Below are 25,677 nucleotides of genomic sequence, written 5' to 3' on the forward strand. Positions count from 1 at the left end.
CAGCGACCACGCGGCGCGCGCGCCAATCCGCTCCGTGCGGAAACGCGTCGGGCTCCTCCGGCAGCAGCGGCGGTGGCGGCGGCAGCGCGCAGGCGCAGGCCGTGCCCCGCGCCGAGAGGCTGGTGGACGGAGCCGTGATCACCTGGCCGCCTCGCCTCGCCTCGCCTCGCCCGGCGGGGAATCCCCTCGGCCAGTCCGTCTTCCGCTCCCCGCAGCCAGCAGCGCCGTCCGGGTCGCCTCAGGGGCCGCTCGTTCTTCGCGCCTCCTCCGGGAGCCGCTTGCTGGGCTCCCGCCGAAGCCGCCGCCTCGCTGCTCTCAGGCCGCGTTGCCCATGCTGCCCACCCTGCGGATGCGCGCCTGGCCGGCAGCCGGAGGATTTTCCTGGCGGGTGGTCGTTCGCGCGCGCAGCGCCAACGCCGCTAGTCGCGCAAGAGGCGTCCGGCGCGGGATCCCTCGCCCTTGGCGCCTCCTCGCAGCGGCTCGGAGGGGCTGACTTGCTGCTGCCGCTGTCACTGCCGTTTTCCCGCGTTCGCCGAAAGGCCGCCGCCCGCCCCGCCCGCCCCGCCTCTTCCATGAGCAGAACGGGAGCGGCGGCGGCAGCGGCGGCGGCGGCGGCGGCCCCAGAGCCTCGCTTCTCTTCCCCGCCGGGTTTATGAATGGCCTGGCCATGGAGGACCTGCCGTTTCAGAAAGCCAGGAAGGCGAGCAAGAAGAAGTGCCTCCGCAGCTGCGGCTCCTGCTGCTGCTGCTGCCGCCGCCGCTGCTCCGCTGCCTCCTCTCCTCCCGGGCCAGCGCCAGCAGCGGCGGGCAGCCAGAGCTGCGGCGGCGCCCCGGGAGCGGCAGCGGCCGTCGGAGGGGCGGCGGCGGCGGCGCTGCTGGACGGCGCGTCGGCGTGCGAGGAGCAGTTTTCGTGCAAGGAGCTCGAGTCGCTCTTCCAGAACTACAACCTGAAGCTGGAGCAGACGTCGACGCTGAAGGCGCTGGCCGTGCTCATCGCGCTGACGGGCAGCCTGGCGCTGCAGGAGCTGCTGTCGGCGCCGGGACTCACCATCTCGAAGGGCTCGCACCCGGTGCACTGCATCATCTTCCTCTCGCTCTTCATCGTCACCAACGTCAAGTATTTGCAGGTCACGCAGCTGCAGCAGATCGTCAAGCTCACCTTGCTCTTCAGCTTCACCTTCGCCTTCCTGTGCTGCCCCTTCTCGCTGAGCGCGCACGGCGCCGAGCCGCCCAGCGCCCCCGAGCAGGGCATGTGGCAGCTGCTGCTGGTCACCTTCCTCTCGTACGCGCTGCTGCCCGTGCGCACCCTCCTGGCCATCGTCTTCGGCGGCGTCGTGGCCGTCTCGCACCTCATCGTCGCGCTCACTTCGGCTAGCGCCAAGAGGCAGCCGCTCTGGAGGACGGTGAGTGCGTGCGCCCGGCGGGCGGGCGGGCGGGTGGGCAGGGACCGAGGAGGACCGACGGGGCACGGCCGGGCTGCGCTTCGTCGCAAGGGCCTCTCCAGAAAGCTGCCGAGGAAGTTCCGTTCAGTCCGGGGCTGAGATGGCGGGCGCCTCCCGGGGCATCGCCAAAGAGCTGGCTTTGCACATGGCCTTATCTGGGCTGCCCCGCCCGGGTTTCGCTGTCGGGGATGCTGCTCGCTCGAAGATGCCCCTGGGGTCTGCAAACTGGGCTTGGGGGTCGAGAAAATAGCTCGAGCTGCGTGTTTTCTGCCTATAGCTGATACAGTGGGAAATGGGTGCGCTGAATTGTGTGGGTGAAGGAGAAAGAGAATGAATGTCTGGCAGCACATGGCTGCTTTTGTGGAGGAACAGGGTGCTTAAAATGTGTGTGGTTTATTAAGTGTTTGCTGTTTGTGGAACTGCTGAAAACAGCTTATCTATGCCCAAGATGATACGGACACCGTATAATGTGCAGAGAGAGAAGGCATATATCGCCAAGTTTTCAACGAGATAGCAGAGTTATACTCGTAGTTTAAATGGGATAAACATGGACAGCGGAAAGCTGACAGCGAATGAGGTTGGACAGGGGGGGAAAGTTTCTTTTTAATTTAAATCGCGTAGAAGATATTTTGATGGAGCCCTTTGTCTTCCCATCTCTAATTCCATATAGGCAAGCGGATGTTTTCGGGAACCCTCTCATTCAGCCCCCCTTCTCTCTGCTTCCCCATAGCAGCTGCCCGTGCCTCTCTCCGCCGCCCTCCCCCCACAGGCTCCCTCCGTCCCTCCCTCTCTCTCTCGCCCATTAATCCCGTGGCGGAGCTGCTGCTCTACAGCATCTTCAGGAATGTGCTGTTGCAAATCCGCCCCCCCCCCCGCCCGCCGGCCGCTATTTATGGCTCTGCAGGGTTTCCTCAGGTGTCCGCAGCCTAACGGACGTGAGCTGGAAAGGAGAGAAGAGAGCAGGGGAGGTTTCAAGATTTGAGGCCCCCGTCTGCTCTTCTGAATCTTTGCTGGGGGGAAGAGAGAGGATGCAGGTGGGAGATGGTTTGCTTGTCTGTTGTTTTGGCAGTTCACAGATGCTGTTGGCTTGGGCGAATCTAATTTTCAGAATAATAATATAGGTGGAAACAAAACAGCCTTTTTCTTCCATGGTGCTTTCTGATTCTATTTTCTCTGGCTGACTAAGACTGTCATGACACACAAACATCACCCACAGTGAAAGAGGGGAAGTTATACTGGCTGGTTATTGTGGTTGAATCTTTCTGGATTTTGGACACATGCTCACGGATCACATATATGTGCTCACACCAAATACATAAGGAGACGCATGTAGACAGCTTACAAGATTACTCTTGGCTCACTGCTACTGAGCTGGTGGACAAAATAAATTGTGTGTTTGGAGGGAGGGAGGGAAGCATGGGGGGAGGGATAAGCTGAGCTTTATGATTTACCCAGATTATCTGGTAGTCTATTTTTAAGTGCATGGTTGAGAGGTTGAGAGAAAATATGTGAACAGTTGAACTTCAAAGAATAGATTTCTGTGCCAAAGCACGTGCCAACAGCCCAGTTTTCAGTTGTACAATAAAATTTACATATTTATGAAATCCCACAACATTTTGTGCCCAAAGGGACATGCTTTTCAAGTCATGTGGGTGGGGATGGAGGAATCTGTGTTCTCTCGGTTTCTTCTGATATTCTTATATATTTATTTATACCCTACATTTTTCATTGAAAGGGACTCATGGCGGCTTACATATAAAATTGGAACAGCTAAAAACATTGGGGGGGTTGTTAGGGAGAACAATAATAAATAAAAAAATTAAGCATTTATAGAATAAATGCTATATATAAAAATATAATAACTTTTTAAAACATGAAGACAATTACCATAAAAACAGAACAGCAGCCAGCCTTTCATTAAAAGCTGTCAGTTCTCAAAAGCTTGTTATAATAAGAACAGGCAGGAGTTCACATGCTGGTTGCTGATTTTTCCAATCTTAAATTCAAGCCTCATGAAAATTTGCCAGCATTTTAGTGTGCATTTCTCATAATAAACACATTTTTGAATATCGTTTTGTCAAATCTACCTTTTTGCCTGCCGTTGTTTCCTAATATAAATGTCAACGGATGGCTGTGTTTTGGTTGCCTGTTGTTTCCAAAATGTCAGTTGGATGGGTTCTTTAAATGTGAACTGCTTCAGATTTCTCCTCCACACCTAGGTGTGAGTGCGCAGCCTTGAATTGCATCTGCTCTCTTTTAAAAAATGAACAAAGCAGCAAAATTTCTCTACCGTTTCCTGTGGATATATATATATTATCGTACTTAACAGTTTTCCAACTCTATTGTCTGCATGGTTGTCTTCTGTTCAGGTTATTCAGGAGATTAATGGAACTCCCTAGTAAGTGTTTAGGCTTCAAACTATCAAACTTACTTGGAAGTAAATCCTATTTAGATCAATGTAACTTATTTGTGAGTATACATATTTTGCATTGGGGCTAAAAGTTATTACTGGAAGCTAGTGTTTCCTATAATGTTTTGAAAGCAAGGTGTAAGCATTTTTATAAATTACTCAAGGTATAAATATTGAACTTACTCACATTATGAAAGGGAGAGGGTTTCTGGAATGGTAATTTCCTCTGACTACATTAGACAGGAAACAATTGGCACAATCCAATTGAAAGTAGCTGACTGGGTGCCTTGAAATAATGAGGAGTCTTCCACATGTACTATATAGAAAAGCAAAAATTATACATATTTGAGTTAATCAAAAGCAAGGCCATCTATGTCAGGCTGGTATCATGGAACCATTTCATCAGTCTAACTGTCTTTCCATTCTGTTTTTAGTTACCTCTGTTGTTATATGGAGGGCTGCACTCTTGTGTACCAGCTCAGTAAATGAAGTCATCATTTTCTGACCAAGAAAATAACCCATTTTAAGTGAGAATTACAAAACAGAACATAACTTGCTTTAAAGGAGAAGAATTACTTTAAAGGAACAAAATAGCTTATTTTGTTTCCTCACATGTAATCAGAAAGCCCAGAGAGGCATCTAAAAGGAAGTTTTAATGGGTGTATGTCCCATTTAGCATCCAAAACAGGGCAAGGTTATCCAAATATAATCCCTGGTTAAATAAAGAGCTGTATGAGTTAAATGTATTTTGGTGTAGCTTTCATGATTTTGAGGTTTCTCTTTACCTGGAAGACATAGGGCATGAGCAATTGAGCATGCAGATTGAGTATCCTCCTGTATCTGGCCTTCTTTGAGGTTCTGTGTAAAGTGAGAGCGGCATCTCTGCTTGTGATGTGGGTCCCTTGATGCTATTACAACACTGGCAAATGCCTGGCATTGCTAAACACTGGAGCCGACACTGTTTGCAATGATAATTTACATTGTTATAAAGAACCTGTACATGCAAACTGGATACATGTGGAAGAGTCAGCAGATATCCATGTCCTAATAGCATTTACTTGGGTTACTGATTGCATTAAATGCGGCTTTGAAAGGATTTTAGATATTTATAGAGACAAACTTTAGAGCAAACCAACAGGATGATGGGTAAATATCAGTCAAAGATGTGGCTAGAGGGCAAAGCAGTAGGCAGGGGTATTTTGTGGCATTGAGAGATTCTCTTGGCAGTTGTGAGATCAGGAGAGATGAGTGAATGCATTGGGGGGAAAGACTGTTCTGTACTAAAGAAACAGCTTTTGAATTCTTTGAAGATTCTCTCTACCAAGGAGGATGAAATTTCTAGATGAATAGCATTCCAGAAACTTACACCAGGAATGTGGCAAAATGTAGGTGTCTGCCATATCCCATTGAACAGATATATGTATTTTTTGATATGACATTGTACAGTAATAGTCAATTGTTTTGTATTTGACTGTGTATATCCAACTCTGCTTCTGTTGCTTGCTTTTTGTTTAACTGTAGAAATTGGAGTTCTTGGTGAAGTCCAGAAATAAACAGTAAATTCCAAGAACTTGGGCCAGGAATCCTGGCCTGAGTTCTTGCAATTTACTGTTTATCTCTGCTTTTTGTTTAAAGCACTGAATAAAGAATATGCCTGTCACAAGATGAAAATGTGATAACCTATCAAGTGATTGAGGTGGCAGCTTTTAGAGCCTGTTAAAATGAAAGGAAATGTTGATTTGCAATGTTTCCTAGTTAACACACTCCCAGCAAGAATAATCTATAATGTAATACATTTTGTGTTGTCACAGGATTAGCATTTCCCCCAACTGTGTTACAAGAAGAGTTAAATTGCAGGCTGAGACCATGGTTCAGGATGTCACTGGCAAAATGTTGTTGAAGGCATTGCTTCAGGTAGCTGACAAGAATTTAAATCTAATGCTATAATCACATATATTGTTTTGAATTGGTACTCCAATTTGCATCCAGTATAATAGGTGACTATATAATCACTGAATCTCTCACGCCTATCACACAACACCACAAGGCTTTTATTTTGTTGTTTTCATATGTCTTTCATGCTGTGCAAAAATGTGTGACTATCCTTTACTCCACTGAGCACGAGGGGGAAGACTGTTAAGTTTTTGATGTTGCCCATGAAAGAAAGAATGAAATATTGTTCCAATGAATGAAAGCCCAACTACTGCTGCGTTTTCCAAATTCACTTTTGCTTTCCCCAAAAAATGCCACTGCTTGCTTATTTATATTTAGAATCCTTTTCAAAATATCTGTTAATTTTCATTCAGCTGCTTGAACTGTGATGATGTTCAGTCATGATGGCTATTTTCTGACTTGTGATTTGATTTCCTCCTCAGTGGCAACTAGAGTCTGTATAGGGCTTTGGAATACACAAGTTACGGTAGCAGTTCTGCCCCTGAAATAATTTTCTTTCTGAAAAGAATTGCAGGATTGAGGGGAATCTGTGGATCATGTAGTTCACATTGGTAATTAAACTGGTCAAAAACACTTGATTTTTAACCAGGCAGTAGTCAGATGTTGGCACGTAATTATTCCTGTTAGTTTAGAAGAAGTGTATTTTTTTAAGATTTAAGCTTAATTTAGTTAACTGTTATGAGACAATGATATGAAATTCTACACTATTGTGATCAACTATTTTTGTCAAAAGTGTTATGTGAATATAAATGTATATTAATAATATTCAAGACATTGAACAGTTAGTCTTGGCTTTTATTCTTGAATCCTTTGGATAGTTCACACCACTATGATTTTTTTTAAAATAAAAAAATAAATTTAACTACTAATGCACACATAGCACATTTAATAGACCCCCCCCCCCAAAAAAATGGTTTGTGTGCTTCCAGACATCAGCAAACCTGGAGAGAAGAAACATTTACTTGAGTTTGACAATATGAGACAGTAAAAAAAAGAAAAGAAAGAAAGACTGCCTACACATGGGCATTCTTGGCTTCACGACATATTTGACAAGTCTGCTCACTTTTTTCGGTGGGCGGTGTTGCAGCCAAGCATCTGGCCCCCTGCAGTGATCTGGTGTGAGGGTGGTGAGTTGATGCCCCCCCTGTGCCATCCCTGCCCATCACCGATACTGGGCGCTACCAAGCCCCGTGTGGCCCCGCTGGCCAATCAGCACCGGTGGGGGAGTAGCCAGAGGAAATTCAACTGTGGTGCGGCTGGGGCCCCCTCCTCTCTCGTCCTTTTGCTGGATCTTCCAATCCACCTGATCTTTTATCTTGATTTGCTCTGACATGACCTTGCTGTGGACAAATTTCAGCTGCCAAGTTGTTGGGGCCGTTGAGGAATTTTTTCCACTTTGCAAATTGGCACCAACCATTTGGTTTTCACCTACCTGGTAGCAATCGTCACAACTTTGTGTGGTTAGGCATTGGGTAAGCCTTTGTTTGGTTGGAGTGAAGTTGTAGCCTCTGTCTGCCCCTCCTCATTAAGGGTATCCTGGGGATCTGGGGGTGTGGGTCCTGTCTGATGCCCGGACGTGAGCTAGGGGCATGCCATGACCCTAACGGGGACCCCTCGGGGTGCCCCTATTTGATGTAAGCCATCAGGCTCCCCCTATTGGTGGTTTAACCTTAACAACCTCCCTGCAGATGGATGGGAGTCGTGATATAGCCTGACTTCACCCATTGCCTAAACCAATCCACTCACACCAGTAACCAGTAAAGTTGTGGTCTAATTGAACCCATAAACCTAAATACTTTGTCGCTAGGTAACTGTGGGTCATGGGGCCTTGACACACAATATTTGAGTGCAATCAAATGCTAGACAGATTAACAATATTTTCCTGTCAGGTAAATGACAGTAAGAGCTGTTCGGCAGTGGAATTTGCTACCAAGGAGTGTGGTGGAGCCTCCTTCTTTGGAGGTCTTTAAGCAGAGGCTTGACAGGCATATGTCAAGAATGCTTTGATGGTGTTTCCTGCTTGGCAGGGGGTTGGACTGGATGGCCCTTGTGGTCTCTTCCAACTCTACGATTCTATGAAATCAACTAGTATACTGAAAGTATTCCCCATACCTAATCTACCTTAACATGTATACCAATTCTGAAAGGAGTATGGACTATTTTTTCTATGCAGGATCGTCTTGCATTCTGAGGTTGAGCTTGTAGTCCTAAACAGGGGAAATGGTGTCTGGATTTGTAGGATATGGAAGTTTCACCTTTAATGGACATGAAATCTGCTTTCAGTAGAAAGGTGACATAAAGCATATGTAACAGTGGAGGGCGCAAGACCTGTCTAGGATTCTAAGATAGCATTTGATCTGATCAATTCATGTTAAAATCTATTTTAATCCATTTTGTTTCACATGACTTGGGTGTGATATTTAAAATTACAGAAATCTATACTTGCTTTAATGTAAGTTTTCCACATCTTGCAAATGTCTATGTAGGACTTCTGTGCTTTATCAGTTAGATTAATCAACTCATATGTGTCCTGCTTTTAGAAACAGAGCAAGTTTTGCTCCAGAATGTTTGTTTTTACTCATGCAATTAATATTTTTTGAATTGTATGTATTTTATTTATTTGTTTAAATATTTTAAAACCATACTTTCATATAAAATATTGCAAGGTGGAATACAGCCTGAAAACACAGTACTACAACAAAAAACAATAGGAACATCAAACACAGTAAAAGCTGGATGGCAAAGAATCTGAAGCTCCAAAGGCCTGCCTGAACAATACAGGGATGACTCCTGCTAAACCTCTATTAGGGAGTCAGATTGGACCGAGATTGTTTTGGACCCTGTGAATTAGCACAAAAACCTTGACCCTGGCCCAGTATCAAATTGGTAACTAGTGCTGCTCTATCAGCAGTGGAGCATCAGAACAATTTAACATAATTGTATTAGATACAATATTACTCCTTTTACAATGGATCCAGTAATGTACATCCCCCCCCCCCGGTTTTTCAACCAGTACCTAACAACCCTGTTCCATTTTTTAAAAAAAGTTTTTCAAAAAACTGCTTTTCTAACCTTCGCCATATTGGTGAATTTCACAACTGGGTTATTAGTTTCCCAGTTTGCACAGATTGTTATCCATATCATTACCAAAATGGTATTTTATCATGTTTGTGTCTTTTGTTAGACTTAGGTCGCCAAAATAATATACTTGGTTAATCTAATTGTAGTTTGTATCCCTTTATTACTTTAATTTCATTTAATACTAGCTGTATCCTGCCATGCGTTGCTGTGGCTCAGTCAGGGTCCCCATTTCCCAGGACAGGGGGAGGATATGACCCCCGACCCCCATCTGTCCCCCCCCCCCATATAAGGATTTGCAGTTCAGGGAGGTTCTGTGCAGGTCCCCCGGTGGATCCTGGTGGGTGAGGGGGTAGGGGGTACCTGTAGGTCATGTTGGGGAGGGTCTCCCATTTCCCCCATGGCAGAGGTGGTTTCAGGGAGTGGCCTGGGTCTGGAGGGCTGACCTGGTTCTCGAGGCCTGGCCTGGTTGTGGAGGTGGCGTGGGCATCGGTGGTGGCAGGGTCCAGGCTGCCTGCCTCTCGTGTCATCGTTGGAGGTGGCTAAGGCAGCTTTGGGACCTGCCATGGGTCTGGAGGCCTGGCGAGGCGGCGTTGGAGGTGGGGGAGGGACAGCCTGGTGAGGTAGTAGTAGTAGGAGGGGTGGGTGGGGTGGGGTGGGGTGTTACTACATGAATGGCATCTGTGCTGGTCAGAGGCAAGGTCCAGGACCGGTCTGAAGTCTAAGGAATTAACAAGGGGTCAGTCTGATGAAGCTGAGGCAGGGTGCCGGGCAGGAAACTAGGCGAGGTCAGGAGCAGGAACACAGGCAAGGTCTGGCAAGCAGCAATGTTGGGGCAGGGTCTGACCGCCTTTTATCTCTGACAAGGTAATGGTCGATCCCGATCCCCCGATGACTCACCACTCTGCCTCGCCTGAAGACGAGCACTCCTCCTGCGAGTACTCAGGTCTCTCCTCCTCTCAGCCCTGAGTCTCTGCAGCTCGGGAGACGCTGGAGGGTTACTGGACCCAGGAGCCGACCCAGCCGGTAGTGGACCAGCTGTTGGCAATGAGGTATTCTCAGCACCTGGAGCCAGGACAGGCTCAGGCCCCAGCTGGTGCTTGTTGAGGGGGAACCTGAGCAGACTGAGGCTCTTCAGGAACAGGCCCCAGACTAGGTTCATCCAGTACAGGCTGTGATTTCTCCAGCTCTGAGTCCGAGCCCGAGTCCCAGGCCATCACAGTCTGTTCCTTTGACATCCACTGGAAGGAGCTTTTTTTTCACAAAATCATGTTTTTACCTGTAACAGGTGTCACATCTGTGTAATCTAAGTTTATGCAAACACTTGCAATTTGGACTGGAACGTTGTGTCCAAATTTCAACGCAATCGGTCAAGTGGTTTTGGAGACAGGTCATCAAGTACAAACATGCACCTTTTACATTTTTATGTATATAGATAGTTGCCCAATTTTTTTAGGACAAGTTTAATCATGTAATTTTCTGATTAATAATATGTTAGTTTTATCAATCAGCTATGGTTTTTATTAATTATGGTAGCTTTAATAAAAATAGAACCTATAACAAGTTATTCAAATGTGCAAGAAACCCAGTCTTCTCTCAGGTTTTCACACATACAGCAACAAAGTTCGATTCAATATTATGTGTCAGCCTTGCCCCTGTCCTCATTCTTCAGATGGGCCATTAATCTTTTAATGATTTTTAATGTATGTGTATTCCTTTATCTGTTCATTTGACACTTTATTATTATTTTCAATTAAACACAAAACTATTCTAGGGATTGGGAGAAATGTTCCTAGGTGAGAGCCTATTGGTGCTATCCACAAATTGTGTCTGCTAAAGATTTGCATAACACATTGTTTTAAGAGCTTGACCATGAAAAAATAAAGGTCTGGATTAAATAGATCAGCAATATTTATTTTAGTCAGATTTTAGGTTTATGTTGTTGCAGCTGGAGCTATTAAAACTAGAAAACAAACTATATATTTTGAAAAGTGGTTTGCCTGTTTGTTCTCTACGTATTGGGATGCTTCTTGAGCTATAATCACCAACTAGTCTATAGTTATTACACTCCATTGGATAAAGAGTGGGCTTTTAAAGCCTCTTTCAGATCAGGTAGCAGCACACTATCATGCAAAGCTATGACTACCACACCTCTGAGGCCATCAGCCACCCCATTTCAGTTCCGTTTCATAAGCCAGGGCGGACAAGTACCTAATGAGCAGATGGCTGGATCTGGATGTATCATTGCAAGCATCCTACACCTATAGCCAGGTTGCATTAACTGGAACTGATCCCTCAACAGTGGCTTTGATAAAATGTTGGTCACCTGAGTTGGCATGCCCACAGGAGCAGCATCTGCACCATCGCAGTCCCAAGCAACTTTATCTTCAAAATGTTTAGCCAGCCAATTCCAGGTAGCCATCACATGCTCCAGGTCAGGCATGACCAGCCTTCAGGCCACATTGAACAACTCTGCCGGGGATGCAGTGGATCTCTTTGCTGTTCCCACAGCCATGTGGCAGGCACCGTAATGAGTCTGAAAACATTCTCAGCCAGTTCCAGAGCAAGATTTAAGTTGCTTAACTGCAAGCCATTGCCTGGTCAATTTCATCGAAGGAAACTCCTCAGTGACAGTACTAAGAGCTGTTCGACAGTGAAATGGACTCCCATGTGGGGTGGTGGACCCTCCTTCCTTGGAGGTTTTTAAGCAGAGGTGGAATGGCCATCTGCCATGGATGCTTTAGATGAGATTCCAGCATTGCAGGGGGTTGACTAGATGACCCTTTGGGTCCCTTCCAACTCTACAATTCTATGATTCTATTATCTGTCATTTTGTTTTGTGCATGGATGTAGTGGCACCCTAGAGGTATTTCCCTACTTTTCACAATGTCTCTGACCACCCCCACTCTCTGCCCCTTTGGTCATGAAATGATGAGCATTGTGTTTCCAATTCACAGCTGAAGAAAAACCAAATATTTGCTCAGTATGTTCTAGTGCATAAAACCATCTAGCCCGGAAATACTCTTCCCCAAACAGAGGCCAACGTTGTGCGGCCTTTATTTGATTTAAAGGTTGCATTTGACAGTATTCCCAGAGAACTATTGTGGGAGAAACTAGCCCGATGGGGAATTGACAAAAGGCTTTTGTGGCTGATAACTCAACTGCATAATGGGTCAGCTGCCAGGGTAAGACTTACCCCTGCTGGCGACCTCACAAATTCAGTACCTATTAATAGAGGAGTGCGCCAAGGATGTATCCTTGCCCCATTTCTTTTTATCAGTGATATGAGGATGCCTCTGATAGAATCACAGGAAACTATTCATGCCCCACGCCTTGCCCAATATTGTTGTCCTCTTTTACTCTATGCAGACGATGCAGTGATCCTATCCTTCACAAGAGTCAGTCTTAGGAGAGCACTAACAATTTTTGGTTCATACTGCAAATCCAGTTTTCTTACAATAAACCATGCCAAATCCAAAGTCTTAATTTTCTCAAAAAGCCTGAGAACCTATAACTAGAGAATAGATGGAAAATCTATTGAGCAGGTCTTCAAATTTCAGTATTAAGGTGTCTTTTTACAAAATAATATGGGCTGGAAGGCCCATCTTACCTATGCATCAAACCGATCTAAAGCCCTTTCCTTTGCACTTTTGTGCTTTTTCTTTTCAGACGGAGCTGCCCACGTTCCATCTGTGCTAAAAGTTTTCAATGCCAAGGTGATTGCGACATTAGCATACACAATCCCATTATGGGGGTCCTCTGTAAATTTACTCTCTTTGGAAGTAATCCAAAACCAGTTTCTGAGAAGGTTACTAAAACTACCCCGGTGTGTAAGCAACTCTGCTATACGCCTGGAACTTAATGTTACATCATTAGAAAACCCTCTTTGGAAACGCATCTTCGGTTACTGGTTGGCATTATGGCATAGACTCCCCAATCTCCACCTGATTCACTGTCTCTGGAGAGATGATTTTCCCAGCCCTTGGGCAAAGGGAACACACTCGAAACTTGTGTCCCTTGGGCTATCCCCATTTGAACTATTGGAATTGGACTTAGTCTCAGCCAAGAGAGCTGTCACTCAAAAACTAAAGGAGATTGATCTCCAGTCCAATACCTTGATGGGCTGTGGCACCTGTTCTCTGATAAATCTTGGTTTAACACCCTCAATGAAATTACCATCTTATCTAACAACTTTATCTGTGGCGACGCATAGGTATGCCTTTATAAAGGCCAGATTCAATGCTTTTCCACCAAATGTTATGGGTAACAGATTCTCCAACGGCCAGATCTCCCTTCTATGCGACTGTAACAGTGGCTCTGTAGAATTTCTACACCACATACTTTTTTGTTGCCCAGTTCATTCGGCTGCTCGGTCCAGATTCCTGTATCCACTATTGCTGACAAGACGCAGGAAACCAAATAAATTAATTTATTGAATGATGATGAACTGAGCAGATCCCTTACGGTCGTTAGATTCCTGATTAATGTCTTATTTCATAAGAAGAGAAGCAGATCACTGCACGGTTTTTTAATTTTTTATTTAATAATTATTTTTATTAAGGATTTTTTGGGGTTACAAAGGTAGTGCAGTGTCTCATGCATCAGTTTTACACTTCAATTTTACTTGTTGAGACATTATGAGGAGGGGGGAAAGAGGTGGGTGGGATGGGGAGTTGGGTGTGGTGGATTGTCAATGTTTCTGTTTTTCTTGTTATGTGTAGGGGTTCGGCGTCAGCGTCGTTTGTGCAGGTTCTCTGTTGTTTGTTTGTGCTTCTCTGTTGGTGAGAGAGGTCGGGATTCGTCTTAGGGTGTGATTGCTCATTTGTGGTTGGCTGTGATGGTCTTCATTTTCTCGTGTGAGTGGGGAGGGAGGATGTTTTGATTAGGTTAGCCATATTGATTTGTATGCTGACAGTAAGTTTTTGTCATTGTCTTGTTGGGCTGTATAAGTGATGAAGGGAACCATACTGGGGTGAAGCTGTCTTCTTCTGTTTGTCCCCGTGTCAGTTTCAGCTTACTGGTTAGTTTTTCTAGTAGGGCCGTTTCCCATACAGCTTGGTACCATTGGACCATGCTTACTCCTGACAGGCCCCTCCAGTGCCTGGCTATGATGTTTCTTGTTGCTGACAATAGGTGGATTATAAGTCCTTTGTGATCTGAATGAGCGTTGTTATCTTGAAAGATATTTAGTAAAACCAATTCTGGGGTAATATCTAGCACTTGCTTAGTTATCTTACAGATTTCTTTCATGGATGTCATCCAGAATGATTGGATTTTAGGGCACTCCCACCACATGTGGAGATATGTGCCTATGGAAGTGCATCCTCTCCAACATTTTGATGAGGTTCCTGAACGTATTAGTGCTAGTTTCCTTGGAGTCAGGTACCATCTATAAGTTAGTTTCAATGAGAGTTCTTTTCTTTTCATTGATATAGATTTGAATGGGGGTTTCGACCACATTCTAGTCCATTGGGTAGGGTTGATTTCATATCCTATGTCAATCCTCCCATTGTCTTTTTAGGTTGTCCAAGGGGTCTGTGGGATTTTGGAGTAGTATTTTGTATATTGCAGATACCGTCCCTTTTCCATGTCCTTTTAACATTTGGAGGAGGCTCTTGAAAGTTGTCAGAGGTCTAGTTGCTGCCGATTTTACTGTTGGGTTATTCAGAAAGGCATGTAATTGATGTTGTGCTAACCAGGGCATTGGGATGTCTTCTAGTTTGTCCTGTATTTCTTGTGTTGACAAAGGTCTGTTGTCTTTATAGAAGTCCATTAAGCGATGTAGACCTTTGGTTCGCCAGGTTTTTATCTGAAGGTTTTGTGCTGCATGATGGAACAATGGATGGTAAGCCAGGGGAATTAATGGGGATGGGGTTGGAGATAATTTACTAATTTCTGCTTTCCATGCTTTGAACATGGTTTGTGTGTATCTGTTGAGTGTTGTGGGAATCTTCCTTAGTTTGTTTGGGAGGAATGGGTATGCTGTGGTGTAGATATTTTCAATTGAGTCCCTCTCCAGGTGTACCCATTGTTTTGTCTCATCTTCAAGTATATATGGGATTATATGGCGTATTTGGTTGGCGTTGTAGTATGTTTCTATGTTGGGGATTCCCCATCCTCCTGCTGAGGTGGGGAGGTGAAGGTATTTGATGCTAATCCTTGGTTTTTTATGTGAGAAAATAAAAGAGTGTAATTTTCCCTACCATTTACGAAGTTGGGTTGGGGGGATCCAAATTGGGAGGGTTTGGAATAGGTAGGTTAGCTTTGGGAGGGTGACCATTTTGACCATGGCTATCTTATCTGAAAGAGTGAAACTCATACTGTCCCATCTCTTTAGATCTTTGTTTATTTGTCGCCACAGGGGCTTGTAATTGTGGAGGTATAATTTGTTGAGGTTCTTTGTTATTTGTACTCCTAGGTATCTGAATTTGGTGTGACAAAGTTTTATTTTGGTGATATTAGTAAGTTCTTTTTGGATGTGGGGTGTGTGTGTTGAAGCACATGGCTTCTGATTTACCAAAGTTTACTTGTAAGCCCGATACCATTGCAAATGAGTCGAGTTCTCTGATTAGGAAGGTTGCTGTATTTAAGGGGTCTGATGTTGTGACCATTAGGTCATCTGCAAAGAGCCCTAATTTATAATTTCTGCCTTTTATTTCCACTCCCTTGATGTCTGCGGCTGCTCAGATTCGGATTGCTAGGGGCTCCAAAGCCAGGATAATCAGGAATGGAGACAGTGGGCATCCTTGTTTTGTGCCTCTTTGGATTGCTATGGTGTTTGAGTCCATATTATTAATTCTGCAGTTTGCTGAGGCTTGGGAATATATTTGTTTGAGAATTTGAAGGAAGTTGGGGTCAAATTTCATGTTAGTTAGTACCGCTAATAAGTATTTCCACTCTAAGCAATCAAAAGCTTTGAGGATATCTAGGGACATAATTGTCAGTGGAAGTTTGGTTGCCTTGCTGTGTTCAATTAAGTTTAGTAATTTCCTGATGGGGTCTGTAATATTGTGACCAGGGACGAAACCGGTTTGGTCTGGGACTATTAAATTGCCTAGGAAGATTTTTAAGCGATTGGCCAAGATTGATGTGAATATCTTGTAATCCTGATTTATTAATGAGATTGGGCGGTAAGATTCTACTTTGAGGTTGTCCTTATCACTGCACGATTTTGATAGTTCAATTAAAACTAAGAATTACTGAGAGGAATCAAAACTATGCTGTAAATTAAAATTATCTGATAGATCTTAACCAAGTTTTAGATAGATAGATTATTTTATTCAATATATGGAGTAATTTTATTGATCTCAACTGATTATTAATGGTTGTTAAGCTGGTATTGCCTAAATTGTAAAATTTGTATTGCTTTGGCTGTTTTATGTTGAATTGATGTTTGATATGGGCCAGTGGCCAAAATAAATTTACTTTGCTTCCACCTCCACCGCCTCTGGCTCTTCTACCTCCATCTGCCTTAGTAGGCTTGACCTCTTGCCCTAGTTGTCACTCAAGTTCTCAATGTGATTTCCTACTGTTTTGAATTAAGGCTACCCATGCATTTAGGAGATGAAACGTGTTTCAACCAAGTGAGAAAGAGGAAGAAGAAGAAAATTGTTTTACTGATATTATTCTTCCACCACTTCTAGTCAAGCACCTGCTCTCCCCATGGCCAAACAGATGCCTCTTCTGGGAAGCAAGCAGGATCAGAGCACAACAATCTTCTCCCTTCCTGTGCTTTTCAACTACTGGTATTCAGAAGCATTGCTGCCTTTAGCTGTGCAGGGAGAGCAGAGCCATTATCGCTAGCATTCTCATTAGCCTCTCTTAAAGCCACCCCAGCTGGTGGCCTTCATGAGGGAGTTCCATAGTTTAACTATGTGCTGTGTGAAGAAGGAATTTCTTTTATCTGTCCTGAATCATGACATCTAGTGAAGCTCTTCACAACCTCTATATGTTTTAATGACCCTGAAGAATTCAGCATTGTCAGCAATCTTGGCCACCTATCTCTAGCTCATTTATGAACAAATTGAGAGGCACAGGTCTTAATATTGCTTCTTGGCAGAGTGCACTTCTACAGCTCTCCATTCAGAGAACTCTCCATTTATTCCTTCTCTCTGCTTCCTGCACCTTAACCAATTCCTGATTCACAAGAGGACTCGGATACTCCTTTTCTTGGGTGCTAGTGGAGCTCTCAAGTAAACACAGTTTGCATATGTTAGTGTCTGAAATTATGTGCTGTTTTTCCCTTACTGATGAACAAAATGAACTTGGTTTATTATAGAAGAAGCTGGGATTTTGGATAGAAACAGATTCCCTCACTCCAAACAAGAACATCCATGTTTATAGAAAGGGTGCTAGAAATTGGTAGTGTTAAAAATCTAAATGGCACCGCTCACTGGTGGTAAATTATAACAATAAACAAAGCAATCAGTGTTTATTGTGTTTTAATGGTCCTACAAGAGCTGCCACCTGAGGGTCCTCACTACTCCGTCTCTGTTCCGATTTGTCCTGCTGATGACTGTCGGCATGTCCAGGAGGGTGCCTACTCGTAAGTAAGGCCATGGCAGAGACACATACCCGACTGGCATGTTCCCTCCCTCCTGGGAGATCGTTCGGGAGCTTCTGGAGCGTTCTTCAGCCCGAACATCACAGTGACTGGTGTGATGAAGCACCAGCACACCTTCCACATCTGCATAGGTTTGCGCAGTTGCGAAACAGACTCAGTAGCACAGCATTCTGGCTAAGCTAGTTTATTTACATATAAACAGACCTGGAGCTTTTTTATTATGGCTCCCTCTCTCTAGCATCACAGGCAGTAAAGAGAAAGAACAAAGGAACAACAGTCCCACTTAGGAAGACAGTAAGACAAACATCCTGTCTATGTCACATCCACTCTGTGGAATGAAAACACATACAGTCATGTGATATACAATAAACCTATGACTGCAGACGGGGAATGAATCTCCCAACAATGACTACAGGGAGGCCTTAGTGGTGAGGCTTTCATTATGCCCTAGAAAGTTCCAGGAGTTTTGTTCTGCTTTTTCCAGGACTGCAAGAAGCTATAGGCAGCATTACTCATGGTTCCCGAAGTTCCCAGAGATGGTGGAAAGGACTTTGGGGAATCAGTCTAGATTATGCTGTTGATTGAAGAACATTCCAGTTGACAGAGGTGGGCGAGTCTTGTTTTCACACTAATCTGTGATTTATTTATTTTAAAAAGCCCCATATGGAAATTTTTATCACAAAATGTTTCCAGGCACTTTCACTTGTGCCTGGAAACAGACCGGGAGCCTGTGAAGCTGTTCTAGCAAGGCAGTCACCTGCTCCCTATTACGAGCCCCAATCAGCAATTTGGCTGCAGCTGCTTGAGCCAGTTGAAGTTTCTGAGCCCTTTTCAAAGTCAGTCCCATGTTGGTCGCACTGCAGAACTCCAAACGGGATGTAACGAAGGCATGTGTCCATGTGGCCAGATCAGACATCTCACAGAATGGTTGCAACTGGCACTGTAGCAGTTGCTAGAGTGGAAGAGGGTTGGGTTGGAAGTCCCAAGTTGAATTAACCCTTAGGGTTCTAGAATTTTAGCAATGTGTTCAAGCTCCCACATGTATTGCGAGGCCAGACTGCTTTGCATAAAGTTTTCCTTTTTTTGTGCACCAAGTTTCACTTCTCCAGAGTTCTCATTGTCCAATTTCTGTGTGTCTGACCTGCAAATGTAGGAGCATATTGGATGCTTTATCATCTGAGCTATGACCATCCTACATGGGGTTTCTATACCATGGGGGTGCATTATGATTAGGTACTAGGTTACACTACATCTGGTGTTTTGGCAATGTAGGTGGGGTGGTCACCAGTGTGGTGGCAGGTACCATAATCCTCCCTCCATTGAAGTCAGTGAGAGGGAAATGCGTGCTGGTATAAAATTGTTAAGAGCGTGGTCATGGATTGAAGGAGTAAAGGACACAGTGTAAATGTGCTCCTCTGCCCTGCTGCCTACATTCGACCCACTGTTCCACTCCATTTCAGCCATTCTGTTGGATTATCTGAGATGTTGGATTATCATTCTAGCATATTTGTCATGGGGTGGCGTAGCTGTTGTTCTGCTAGTGTTGTGTACTTCCAGTGAACTCTAGGGCTACTTAGTTGGAAGATCCTGAGTATGGGATTGTGCTCTTAGGTATTCCCAGTCACTAGATGGGCTTGTTGTGGATTTACTGGAATGCTTGTAGCTAAGACCAAGACCTCTAAACCTGAGAGGCTATTTTTATGTAAGTGTTCCAGGCAGATATTTCAAGAAATAACACAGTGCAAAATCTCTTATCAAATTTAACTGAAGTAGAGGATCTTTGTACTTCATGTGCTGAGTTAGTTTGAGTCCTCTGGCCAAACTTGAACTTGAGGTTTTACAGATTCCACTTTGACAAGGCACCAGAGAGAAGCAAACAAATAAAAACAAGCACTACTGCTAATCATTTTGGGAAACAGAAAAGACAGCAAATTAATTTAACTTACTGCAGTATCAACTGATGTGAACTCAAGGGTTTTTCAGACTGTTGAGGGTTGGGTTAAAGTGTATCTTTTTCACTCTGCTAATTGATCTTCTTCTTTGGCAATCACTCGTAGCCAAGTAAGATTGTCTTCCATGTATGTGGTCTTAACAGTGAGTCTTTAAGTGACTCTGGAGGCCACACATCCTTCCACAGTGAGGACATATGCTTTCAGGCAGGAGTTGATCATGGTGAGGATTTGTCAAATGTGCCTTCCTTTTAGCTCTTTTCTCCCTTTCTTCCTGAGTTCATGCTTCTTCAACGTCAATGACACCTTTGGTAAATGCTGTTCTTCAATTGGAGCACTCACAGGCCAATGTTTCCCAGTTATCAGCTTCCTGTTTCTGGTAGTGAGAAATGGCTGACTCCCACACGATTGGACTTCAGCCGTGTATATCAGGGTTGATGTGGGGGCAATTAGCCCTGGCAGACTCCCCAGGGTGGGGGAGGACTGTCTCGTAGACCCGCAGACCGTTTGAAATTGTCAGCTTGCATCAAGGTGCAAGTGGCAGGATGCTGGGTCCCAGAGCACAACATGGCTGGCACTCTCCGAAGTCACTCTCATAGCCGGAAATATCTGTTTGATAAAATAATTAGATTTGGACAATAAGCAGACATAGTCTGGACCGAAGACTGTGAAAATTCAAAGAAATTCTCATCATGGTGTTTGGATTACGGAGGTAATTGGTACGTCCCCCCCCCTTCTCAATACCTACAATTGTTTTTCTATGCCAAGCCTCATTAAGAAACCTTTTGTTGTTGTTGAAAAGTACAGATGGACTTCTTTTTATAATTAAGTGCTCAATTGCACAGCTTAGACTTGAAAGACTTGATAAAGATAAAAGAAGAAACAAGATGGTGCTTGTTAATATGATGCAGCACAGAAAAATGAGAATTCCTCCCTTTTTTGAGGAAAGTAGGAAATACTTGCTAGCTGACTTTATAATGACTTAAGACAACAATTTGGAATAACATACAGTGCATCTGTTTGCAGAAGTTCTTCATTATGAGCGAGAGAGAAGGCTAAATAGGTGTCTAGCAACCCCCTTTCTAGGGCCCGGGAGGGGGAATTGTGTGGTCTCTGGCAAAGCTGATCGATCGCCAAATGACTTATATCTGTGGGATACAGTTCATTTACATTGCAATATTGTAAACAGTATGCTCAAATAATTTAACGGCGGAAAAATCAGTAACAACTTAACATTGTGGAAGTTGCTGCGTCATTAAATTTTAAACAACAGGCTTGGACAACAGCCCAGATTGGAATAATTTAACAATTTGGGAGTTGCTGCATCATTAAACTTCAAATGATAGACTTGGACAACAGCCTGGATTGGAAAATTGGAATGAAGTCAGGAAAAGCTGCACTGGCAAATAGACAGTTGAATATATACACAAATAAAGCTGTACTCGATGGATGAAAGGATATATGATTTCTGACATGATTGAGAATCGCATAGTCAGGACTTCCGTCCGGGCGCCGTAGAAGATGGCTGAAAATACCATCTCTCTGGCCCCCCACGGGGTAATTTACGAGGCTGTAATGGGAGTATGCAGCCTCCCGAAATCTTCCCAGGGGGTACAGGAAGACGCAGTCTCACCCGCAGATGCCCACCACCAGCTTCGACTTCGGAAGGAAGGAGGGGCTGGGGGCACTGGATGGAAAGCCCCCGTGGGAGTCTGGATCTCCTGGACGCTGATTCTACGAGCGATTCCAGGCTCCATGACTTAAGAGAGAAATTAGATATGAGTCGTGGACATGCTTCAGACAAAGAAGGAGATTTATTCTGCAAAGCACAGCCACCGAGAAAACAAAAGATAACTAAGGAATGTTGAGGCTGGAACTCTATAATTGTGTTTTATTATCTATTTAACAAAGTCTCAAAAGGATAGTTTATCCGGAATAGTTCCTTCTATCTTATTATTCTAGCAATTAGTTATCCATGATAGGGAAAAGCTAGAATAGAAGGGACCTAGAACTAGGGACAATCTAACGAAGTCACAATGTACCTGTCTCAATAACATTTCTAATGACACCAATATAATTATTAAACCAGCAGACAAAGGAGGTGGTATTGTCATCCAGAATATTTGGTATGTAGCTCTTTATATATTTTGTTCTACTGTATAATTTATATGCAGGTTGCTCAGTTTTGTTGTCATTCATTGCTTGCAATGCCTTATATTCCATTTCCAGCCGATGAAAACTTTATTCCGAAACAGTTGAACTATTCCAGATATACTGTCCTTTTGAGACTTTTGTGAGACGTCTTCCTTTGAGAGACAGCTTGGTGTACCTCGTTATTCATTGATTTGTTTGATTAGTTACATGTGTTGTATGATATATATACCATTTTGAAGTGGCTTATTCGTATATTTTGAATGACATCATAACTGATTATATATCATTAACAGTTACCAGCCAGCGTGTTGCATTTGCATTTTTGTAGATTATTATGAAAGCCTGGCCTGATGCAGAGGGTTCTGGAATAAGTCCTAGGGCAGCAAGGAAGAAGGGAGCTTGCCAGGCATCTTTATCTAGCGCTCATGACTCTACCCAGGCCATGATCTTACTTGCCCTCCTCCATGCTCTCTTGTATGGTTTTGTGCTTGAACCTGGGTCTTGCCTGGGTGGAGGATGGAGAAATGGATGTAGGCTATTTTGCAAGGTGCAAAGCTCTTGCTCCTCTGGCACCACCCACTTTGGGCACGTGGTTCCAGAAGAGCTGCCCAAGGTGCTCCACCTTTGTTCTAGGAAGGGCAATCCATTCAAAAAGACCACTTGGGCCCTGGAGCCAGGCCTTGCCTAGCATTGTGCCCCCGTTGAACTCCTCTTCTGAATGGCCATCTGGCCAGCGTTGGGGGGGGGATGTACCTACCAAGGGCTGCATTGGCCATCCGTCTCCCCCCTGTGCCCCATGCCCACCCGCCTGGATGCCAACAAAGGATGCAGTGCCACTGGGGAGCCACTGACCCATGGGAAAACTCAGTTGTTGGCAGAGCCAGAGGCAGCCATTTTCTCTCACACTTATTTTTTTCTGTCGCACATCTCTTCCTCTCCCCCTTCTCTTTCCTCCCTCTCCAGTCTCTTTGAGAAAGGGAGAAACTGAGGGAGGGGCAGTTGTTCAGAAGCACTTGCTCTGTGCAAGAGTTTAGGAGGTGGTTGCGATAATCACTGCTGGTTTCTAATTGCACCAAGAGTTGAGACATGGATTCAGCAGCTTCTTGGGTGCCACCTTCCTCCCCTCCCTGGAGCTACTGCTGCTGTGTGTGCAAAATACAGAAAGGTAACATGCCGGCACAATATGCATGAACCAATCGGGCAGCTGTAACCTCCGTCTCCTGCTCTTTCCACAAACTCTGGATTCAGCTGCAGTTTGCTTCTCTGTGTGCACATGTCAAGGCTCTAAGCTGAAGTCTGAGAGCGAAGAGTGGGCATAAGACATCTAAAGGGCCCAGAGTAAGCCAAGAGGGACCTAAGAACACATGAGAGACTAGTGAGGGACCTTTGGGCCACATGTATCCAAAGGCTCCAGGTTCCCACCAGGGCGAAAAGAACATTCTTCACCCGATTCTCCACCAACCAGACAATGATGGAGGGCATTTCTGTATCTATTAGCTTAACAGGGGGACTGAAGAAACCTGTTGGATAAGAAGACTATGAGATTGAATGTCTGCAGCAAAGTTAACTATCTCTCACAGAAGGCTGCCTATATGAAGATGAAAAGAAGAAGTGTGGATAAGCCCTCAAAGCACCATTTGTTTCAAGAGTATAGCTGAACTGTATGCTCTGGGGCAACGAGAATTTATAGGTCAAATTAGCACGACACTCGTAACAGTTAATATTTTTAACAGTAATTATCTCAAACAAACAGTGTTTGTACAGAAAACAGACATTACCCTCCAAAGAGTCCTACAGCTGTAACTTAACTGTTGTCTAACCCAGTTTATTTTAGAGCCCTCAGTATAACAGGATTATTTTGGCATTATATAGAAAGCGCACAGTAATGTTTCTGACCAATTCCCTTTTAAAATGGAGATGGTATTAGATGCTTCAAAAATATTCATTTTGGTGCATTATATATATAAAAACCAAAGACTATCATCCAATTGCAGTTAGTAAATTCTAAAGGCTTGACCCAGCCTCCTGATTTTGGGGGGGATTTAGAACTTATTAAATTGAAGTGAAATTCAAATTTATGGTGCCAGAAAGCACTGAACTAAAAGCACTGTGTCTAAAAGCACTGAACATACCTTCCCCTATTTCATCACAAGCAGCTGCAGAATCCAATGCTGGGAATAGAGTGTGTACAAAAACACAGTTGTATCTACTAGGCAATCCAGTCAGATGGGTAATGTACAAATAATAGATTGTTATTAAATTATTATTATTATTACCGGTACTTTTTAGAGGGATTTTGCTTTACTGTAGATTAACATGTACAATTTTGATTCTGGTACTCTCAGCAGATCTGTCACATATGAACTACATGACATGGATATTAGACATTAAACTTTCCCACTAATCAAATAGTAATTAGGTGAACTGAATGCTCCCAAGCATCAGTTCTTGAGCTGGCTCTTGTGGGATTCCTTGCTCACCTTCAGAGATTCCCTCATCTGCCATGCGCTGCATTAAGGAATGCTCTGGATTTCTAGTGCCAGGCACTGGTCTACTGTCCCACATTCAAAGGAAACCCCTCTTCACCTCTGTCTGCCCCTTAGGGCTCAGAACACATTGCTAAATTATTCTACCCTGCCCAGGCCACGGAAAGAAGGCGTGAATAAAAGTGTCCTATGCCAACTCCAGAAAACTCCAGGAAATGTGGAAGCTCAGCTAGGACAGCTACTCGACAGAAGACCACGCAGTTGCTTCCAATTGAGGTTCATTTATTGACATTCCATTAGAATTCGTGTGCATTTGGCAACTGAACTGGGACACAAAAGGGTATTTACTCTGGTGTATATTCCACATTCCCCACTCCATAGCAGACTCACACTTTTGTCAATAGCTTTGCGCAATGAACCACTCATCCTCTCCATATTTCAGCAAGATTTTACAAAGAGTATTCTTACTGATGTGGGGACCTGAGAACAGTCTTCTTCATCATTACATTTACTCTTCTGAACCCACTGCCTACAATGAATTGCTGTCACAATTACAGTAGACATTTAAGAGAGAGACTGTCTGCCTGTAAATACCGGTATCTCTTAACATTAAGGGAAGAACCTAGCTGAAATGGATGAAAAGCTCTTACACTTCCAGTTGGATTTCATCGCATCTTCTAGCCACTTATACAGTACAGGCCAGGGGATAGATCCACTGAGCACATTAAGACTTACTTTTAAGAAGACATTTATTTTGGAGTAAGTTTCTCTGAACTCATTGAAACTTACTTCTGAATAGACATGCATAGTTCTCTATTTGTGATGGCCAAATAACATTGCCTTTGTGGTATGTCAATATCTGTTTACTTTGGTGCTGGCTTGCATTATGTATTGACAGAACTGTAGCAAATACTTTTTGGTTCCTGCCAACTATTTGCATGTCAATGTAAACACAGATAACTTACAAAGGAATGAAACTAAATGGATGAGTGAACAGAATTCATTGCATCCTCCAGGCTTTAAACTGCCATTTGAGGGTTTATTCAATAACAGATTGGCACATTCTTTAAATTGGGCTCCAAATTATTGCAGCAGGTACTCAGCAAATGGTGTCACTGGATACTAAAAATACAATCCATTGTATTTCTGTATGGAAAAAATCAATGAAAGTTAGCTTATTATTTGCTCAGTTCTGCACCCAGTCTTGAAACACTGATTTTTTTTTACACATAAGGCAACACCTCCTGGAATATTGTCTTGGCAATATTTCATATATGTCATAGATTTGATGTTTATAATTCTGGAAAATTAATTATGAAACCACATCCATAGTTTTTGGAGCACAGTTCTTATTTTAAGATGTACATAAAACCCTCAATATTCACAAAAGCTGTGGCAGAATCTTTTCTTGCCATTTTGTCATGCAGTATTTGTATTGTTGTTACACAAAAAACCCAACTCATTTACTAAGCAGCACTTTAATCTCACAATAGAAAAAGAAAAAACAAATTATCCGTAAGTTACAAACCAGTGCAAAAGAATCACAAACCCATTAAAGAGATCATGTCATCATTCATAGCTTACATGAAATTTAGAATGTTTCCAATAATGCATGTTATTCTACAGAAAACATTTATGCTATT

The 25,677-nt window shown here is 43.8% G+C and overlaps 1 protein-coding gene across 6 annotated transcripts in view; it reads left to right on the forward strand.

Annotated features, from left to right (window-relative positions):
* Window positions 1-562: 562 nt before the first annotated feature.
* Window positions 563-25,677, forward strand: part of ADCY1 (adenylate cyclase 1) — a 171,867-nt gene continuing 146,752 nt past the window's right edge. For all 6 annotated transcript variants that reach the window (XR_009558355.1, XM_035101384.2, XM_060280537.1 and 3 more), the window contains exon 1: window positions 563-1,402. Coding sequence is in view for 5 of the 6 variants with exons in the window: in XM_035101384.2 (XP_034957275.1) it covers window positions 653-1,402 (750 nt within the window). In the remaining variant the exon portion in view is untranslated. The remainder of the gene's footprint in view (window positions 1,403-25,677) is intronic.

Source organism: Zootoca vivipara, chromosome 12, assembly GCF_963506605.1.
Source record: "Zootoca vivipara chromosome 12, rZooViv1.1, whole genome shotgun sequence".
NCBI classification, from domain to species: Eukaryota; Metazoa; Chordata; class Lepidosauria; order Squamata; family Lacertidae; genus Zootoca; species Zootoca vivipara.